This window comes from Besnoitia besnoiti, chromosome XI (assembly GCF_002563875.1).
Source record: "Besnoitia besnoiti strain Bb-Ger1 chromosome XI, whole genome shotgun sequence".
In the NCBI taxonomy this organism is placed as follows: domain Eukaryota; phylum Apicomplexa; class Conoidasida; order Eucoccidiorida; family Sarcocystidae; genus Besnoitia; species Besnoitia besnoiti.
Window position 1 is genome coordinate 1,968,854 of NC_042366.1, and position 7,412 is coordinate 1,976,265.

The following is a 7,412-nucleotide window of genomic DNA, read 5'->3' on the forward strand; positions in this document are numbered from 1 at the left end:
ATGGCGCCTCCTTCGGAGCGACGGAACCGGCTCAAAAAGGGGAAGAAGGCGGGCAGCGAGTCGCTGAGGGGGAGACGCCTTGCCGAGCTCCAGAGAGATTCTCTAGACTGCAACGCCGCCGAGGCCCTGCAGGGACCCGCGGCTGAGCGGCCGACCGAAGAGCAAAAGCGGGCGGCAGCTGAAGCGAAACTGAGAGCCATGTGTGCTGCGTTTTGGGGAGATGAAGATGGGGAAATCGTGCCGGCAAGCTCCTCCGTCGCTAGCGCCGCCTCCGCTGCAGAAGAGGGCTGCCGAGCGAAGTGCCGTCGTGGCGCCGAATCGGCCGCAGACACAGCGGGCGTGTCTTCCCTCCCGGCCGATCGCGCTGCCGACAGCGAGGAACTGATGGAGACAAGCTGCTGGAAAAAGCCGCGTAGGAAGGACAAGAGTGCGCAGCGCGGCGTTGCTGGCTGTGCACTGTCATCATCTGCCTCGGACTCCATCGAACACATCCTCGACGCGGATTTCTTGCTGCCCTGCAAGAAGCGGAGGAAAGGCGACGAGAAAGAGCGGCCGATCAACAGCTCGGACGTCGGCGGGTCCGCCTCGCCCAACGCTCCCGCTCCAGTCTCGGCACGCGACGACTCGACGGCGCAGGCGCGGGGCGACCGCGCGAGTGCGCAGCGGCACTCTGCAGGAAAAGGAGCTCCTGCCTCTTCGGCTGGACGAGGCTCTGGGCTGTTCGGAAGGCGCGACAAAGGGGAAGGGCCACCTGGCGGCGAGTCGGCCGCGGAGAAAGCGAGAAGGACGCGCGAGGAGGAAGCGGAGCGGAAAGCTAGGACGATGTTCGATGAAACAGTTAGAGACATTCGCAAGCTGGGTAAGGCGAGGCGAAGTTCGAGTAGACCGGCTTACAAAGCAGCAGAACGGTCGCGACCCTCTCGAGCTGCCTGAATACACCCTCGCCCACGCGAGCCACTACCGGCCTCAGTTTGCGCGGGGCTATGCAGGAATTCGACTGAGGAGAGAGACTCGCGGAATCTGACGGCGCTGTGCTCTCGGCTTCCTCTGAAGAGTTCCAGCAGTAACACGAGGGGATTCGACGTGTGGTGGGTGCCTGTGTGCCTGAGTGGCGGGCGTTCCGCCATTCGCAGAATGCGTGTGTTTGCTCACAAGAAGCCCCTGTTTCTACACAGGAGCATCTCTCCTCGACGGGAGCGGCGTTCTTCGTTCTGCCCGGGAGGCTGGTCAGGCACAGCTACAGACACGGGTCTGCACGTCTCTGCATGAGCAGGTTGTGAGCACTGCGATGTGTGCATTCTGTCCACAGTGTATCCTCACCTCGGGACTTTCCAGCGTCGTCAGTACTTCAGCGCAGCGCTTCGAGCCTTAGGAGCGAGTAGGTGGAGGCTTCACCCCAGGCGGTGCCTGCATATGCGCGCGTCTGGGTGGTGATCTGAGCAGTTGCACGCAAAGCAGCATGCGCTAGGCGGCTGAGTGGCTAGGCTGCGGTAGGAGGCTTTCGGCTCTGCCGGCATCGCAGCTCGTCTTTTCTGCGGCTTTCTCGAGCGACGCCTGAGTTAAAAAGGCCGGCGGAGACTCTCCTGAGGAGTGTGGGCGACGCTACAGTTTAATGACATAACTAGAGGCAGCCTGAGACTGAGAGGGAGTGCCGCCCTGCCATCATTTCGAAGTGGCCTTCTGTTTCGTTGATCCCATGCCTGTGTGTTCTGTGGATTTCCTGACTGCGCACAGAAAAGCTGAAGGGGCAGCGCATGCCACTGCCTGAGCTGCGGTCGAGGCAGGCGCGCACGAAGGAAAATATTGCAAAGAGGCTTGAAGAAGAGAGGCACCTTGGGGTGTCCACGCATCTCGATAGGCGGGGCTACTTGCAGGCTGCTGAACGCCACAAGAAACACCAGCGAGAGCAAAAACGCAGCCGTCAGCACGTGCGCAGCGCTCTTGGTTCGGCTGGACGCCTCGACAAGCAACAAATGAAGAAACTGCGAGTGAAGGCCTCTTCGTAAAAACACGCAGGCCATCTGTGTGGGCTGACGTCTAAGCTTTTCCGCGTCCTCCGACGGGAGAGTGTGAGCTACTACGAAACAGTATACCGTTTTCCATTGCGCAGAACCCCATCGTTAGGGCATGCGCGTCCCTAAACTTTTGAGAGGGCACGAGTGAAAACAGTTTCAGGAGGGTCGTATGCATGTCTCTGTCAGGAGGTACTACCTGCCGCGTTAAAGAGCACTGACCAAGACACCGATGACTTCCCCTCGACGAACTCACTCTTAGCCACAGGGCTGGCGCGTATACCAACGTGTGAAGGACCGCAATAATCAGTTGAAGTTCTCAGCATGCGTCTGGCTGTGCATGCACTCGCCGAGATACGCTCCTCAGCGCCGCCCCAGCTTGGTGTACCAGCAATGAACATATGAGAAGCTGCTTCCGATCGAGCGGTTCTGTGTGGCACGCTCTCTCGGCTACTGCTAGCTCCTTCGGTAGCGTGTTTCAGATCCGCGATGTCGTCATCAAATCGCAGAGTAATGTGTTCATCATCTTGTGGGGGTTCGGTGTTCAACTGTTAGCGATATGTTAGTTCGTACAGGCGAACGGCGAACGAACGCGTAGGACATCAAACACGCCGACGCTGTGCATAAATAGCCGGCGTCACGGAAGGCAGTCGGCTACAGATCTCACCAGTGTAAACGGCCCCGCCGATATTCCTAGGGGCCTGGCAGCTGCTCGCTGGGTTCTGATCAAAATCACCATGAATTCGGAGCATGCGAGGGCTTGTGGTCTATCTGCTCTTGCGGGTATCGTTATCTAGGACAGGGTGGAAGCAGCTTCACTGGGCAACTCGAGACGTGGAGAGGAAAACTCCTCCTACATCGCTAGATTCCAGCATTGAGGGGGTAGAGTGCTTGCCGTTCGGGAAAAACCTTTGGAACATCTGCGTCTGTGGTCTATGGCCTACTCTGGGAAGGGGTTCTGATAGGTAACTCGGGCCACATATACGAGAGCACACCACGAGACATGCTTACACCTTAATACTGTGAGAACTGGAAAAATCCCACAGAAGCATATCAAATCCGAACGTTCATAGAATACTTCCACTTACAGGTTGGGCCGGGGGGCGACTGCTTCCTTGCGTTTTTCGATCTCGGTTGCTGCAATGGTCTCGCCGCCGGCTGTTTAATGTCGGCTGCGCTATCAGTGCCGGGTGTGAAGGGCTGGCGGGCGACGTCCTAGAGCAGTCCTGTTCCGTTTTCGAGATATTTTCGGCTAGGTGGCACCCGTATTGCCTCTCCCATGGCTTGATGGTCTGCTTCATGTGTCTTCTAAGTGGTGGATTTCCCCGATTAAGCAGCCTTCTATCGAATCCTTTTTCCTTATAACCGCTCCTGTCCCTCGACGAACTATGCCTCATCGCGGTGCCCGGCACTATTTCTCTTCCTTCCGCGCGCCTTATGTCCACCAGCGGTGGTGACTCTTTGTTGTGCATACGTGAGCCTAGCTCTGTAGACAGTGTCTCAGTAGCCTGTAGCTTACTCGCACATGGCGAATAAGCGTGAGCGTCCTCTGACACCGGGGTAGTGGACAGATCATCATACTCAGGGGTCCCTGCGCCCCAAAGTCGAGCAGACTGCTGTTCATGACCGTCGACCCCTGTAACGGATTCCTCATGCATTCGTTCCCCCGTGGACACAACAACGGGCATCGTACCAGAGTGACCCGCTGAAAGCGGGTAGGACTCATTTAGTGGCTGCCCATTTGAGCTTGAGGCTGCAACGGGAGAGCGTTTTGCTGAGCACTGGAAATCGAAAAGAACAGGCTCCGCCCCTGGCACTACCGTTGACGGCACCATGAAATTGACAGGCGTATACGGGAAGACTAAAAGCCCTGGACGCTCGATCCGAGCCGTCGCCGCCTGCCCTGGACTCCAAGGCTCTTCCACATTACACATAGAATATCCATATTGGCGAAGTTGTGGCAAAATAACCGCGACCTTTTTCTGTGTGCCTGGGAAGACACCAGACGGCACGCAAAAGTTCACGCTCCAAGTCAGGGCATCCATGGTTTAATGCTGTGGACAGCACAGAGAAATAACTCAAAGACACCCGGAGAAGAACCGAATCTGGAAAGCAATTAAGCAGAGAGGCGTCGCTCTCATAACGCAGCCAAAAAAAACGGACAGAACGGAAATACGGATGGAAGAATGTTAACTCAAAAGTTGTGCATGACAGTGCATAAACAGTATTGCAGAGAGGTATGGTGACGGCAAAACGTTAGCAGCGAATTCTCAACTATCGTGGATGTACAAAACAGAGCATAGCAGAGCGAGGCTAAGCTGCCTGGAGCTTCGAACACACCCACCACGCACGTCCAGCGACGATGCTCGAACGTGGCTTGCTGGCAGGCCCAGAGGGGGTCAGTCGCGTCCGTCCTTTCAGGGCTACAAGTGCGGTTAGCCAACGCGCTCTGCTATCAGTTTGCACAACCTCCACACGGAAGAGTTGAACCGGGTGGGCGTGCAAAGCGGTAGTCTAGCGACTGGGTGGCACCTACGTACTTCCACGAAGCCATTGCAGACGCGCACGTACATGCAACTAACTCTGCTTGGGTACCTCCCAGCCCCGTAACATAACGGAATGGAATCCTGGTCTCAGCGACGTCGTGCCACACACCGAACCGTTTTTAGTTACCTTCTGCTGGCACGTAATGAAGCCAGTATGTGTGGGGGCTCAAACGGGCCGTAACGGATATCGCGTGGTAAGAACCCCAGCTTGATAGCACCGTCATCACAGAGCAGAAACGTCTCGGTGATGGTTGTTTAGAGTTCGAAGCAGGCGGGAGAAGCCCCAGTTCGTAGTCCGAACACGGGACATCAGCTCCTTCCGACGTCTGTCGAGCTGCTGAGAAGGCACGTTGTGGAGTGTATGGAGTGTTGCAGCACGACCTTTTTCGTGCGCGGATTCGAGAGCGGACAAGATACGCTGGATAGCTTACCGGCGAATGCTCTGCTTTGCGCCGCACACAGACGTGACCTCGCGCGTGCAATAATGCCGATTCTCGCCGCCCCAGTCCTCGTGCGGTTTCTCAGAGTACGTAGCCTATATCCCCCTCATGCAGCCCTTTATTCTGCTGGTTGACATTCAGAGTTTTCACTTACGTGGAAGTGGGACCATGAAGCGCCCCCCACTCAAACAGCATCGATCGATAGATGACGCAGGCAGTGGCACTGAATGGCTCCAAGAGAGTGTACGCGATGCCCGACTTTCGTATGGTTCATGTCGTATCTGGCGCTGCAACTATGCAGTTCTGGACAACGACGGGCTGGCATCAGTGCTGTCTACGGCTATTCCCTGAACAACAGAGTGGAACGCCTATGATTCATGGGCTGCCGGGGGCTCAGGCGGTATGTCTGGAATCAAGGCAATTCCCGCATGCTAAAACCAGGCATACCAGCCGAGTACAGTCGGAGGCGTTGCTTTGGACCCCCACAAGGTGTTCGAAGCGGGACTGTTGAATGTAGCCTGCATAGATCCTTGTATCTCTCCCGTCTTCGGACATGACTACGGACAGCTGTACTATGTCCTAATGTGTGCGATTACAGTGACGCTTTCGGGTTCAGTCTTGTGAACTATGGGAACTCACCATGTCAACCACCGCTGCCATTGATGGCGCTGAAGACATGCTCGAGCGTGCGCCCCGCTCAGCTCCATCCTGTGCATCGTTCACAGAAGTACCGCCTGCATTGAGAACTGGATTCTGCGGTTGCCTCGTCGAGGTGAACAGGCGCCGCCCCCCAACAACAAGCAAAGCAGTGTTCTGATACGTCTCCGCCGTTTTGCCGTCTGTTTGTCGAAGATTTCGTGCAGCGCGCGTTCGTACGTGAAATACCAGCGGCGCGCCCACCAGCTTACCACGACTCCTATAACCCGGCTAGCTCCTACGTAGGCCCAATCACTTTGCCCGTACCGACTGTAGTCTTCGTTGTTCTCTCCAAATGAGAAGTCACACATTCGACCCCAACGTGTCCTTCTTGACCCCAAGAATACTCAGCGTTGTGATGACTGCTTTTGCATAATTCCATGTCACGGTGAAACCTGCAGCGCGGAAAGTCTGTCCAGTCTCGTCGCTGAACTGTCATCGTATCAAGCGGCATCAGCACATCGATTGCTTGAAATACACACCGATGGCGAGAATTACTGGGAGAGCGAAGACAATTTTCTCCGCCGGACTTATTGGCTGGATACTTGGTGAGTCTTCAGTCATCTGTGCGTGCGTTTGAGAAAAATTTAGATGAAACAATTCAGATGTCAGCCGCGTCGCGTTGCTGTGCTACTTCGGTTACCATGCGGCGCTGTTGCGTACCCATCAACACACCGATGCAAACACACGCGCTGGCGTGTTCCGCTCATTGAAGCTGAATCATCTAGTTTTCCTTGCTTATCCGTTTTCTTTGCAGGCATAGTAGGAGCAGGACTATGGCACTGGCATACAGCCTATCTGGCGTGTCTGATTCTGTTCTCCACGCTGATTTTCATCTACTTCACACTGTCTCTGACTCTCGATCAGATGCGAGCTAACAACAACGTCCAGCTCTTGGCGTCCACGTTGGCCGTCGTCTGGGCCATAGGGATGATGGTTGCATCCATCTGTAAATCTATCGATGCGTCGGATATCTGCAGGTTCAAGTGGCACGGCCATGACTACTGTGCACAGGCTGCGATAAGCGTTGTTTTCACCTGGTGCAGTTTTGCCGCATGGTTGCTGTGCGGCGTCCTCGGGTTGAGATATGCCTCGGGAAAGTGAGACAAGTGCGGAACTGTGGGTTCACCTTCAACTCTTCCGGTGTGGCTTTATCGACTTAGGGTGCACTTTGGCACCTTGCGCACAACGGAAGCCACACAGAAAAGGATGATAGCATACGGCTATTTCGTTCGTTGATCACCGGCATCCTGCGAGAGGACTGGTAGTTGGAAAAGAGCTTTTTCTGGTCCATGTCTGTCCGTGCACCCTGCATTCACGTCCACCACATTCGTGCGGGTACTCACTCGCTAGCGATTATACGCGTGGCGGAACCGAGAAGACTGGAATTGTGTCGCGGTACTCGCCATACCCGACGATTGGTGCGGGTAACATGGCGAAATGAAGAGTGAGACATGTTTATACATTTTGCGTCGTCAACCCAACGGACAGCGGAGCAGCATTGTCCAGTGCTCGTATGGAGCTCTGCTTCGCATAACCGCACTCTTAACAGTAGGTCGCATTGCCGCATAAGCAGACTGCGAAGTACGAATCGCCGGGGAGGATACTCAGGACAAGCGTGCGGGTTGCTCACCCCGTTAACTATAGGTCATTTACACTGCGTGAAAGAGTTTCAAAAAAAAGTTGAAGTGCTTCCCTCACAACTGAGCATTTCGGAT

The 7,412-nt window shown here is 55.5% G+C and overlaps 1 protein-coding gene across 1 annotated transcript; it reads left to right on the forward strand.

Moving 5' to 3' along the window:
* Window positions 1-2,006, forward strand: BESB_021580 (uncharacterized protein; the record flags this gene model as incomplete). The annotated part of the gene is made up of 3 exons (XM_029360867.1): window positions 1-859; window positions 1,310-1,378; window positions 1,735-2,006. 3 exons carry the CDS (start codon window positions 1-3, stop codon window positions 2,004-2,006), a joined length of 1,200 nt encoding a protein of 399 aa, XP_029216226.1.
* Window positions 2,007-7,412: the final 5,406 nt, after the last annotated feature.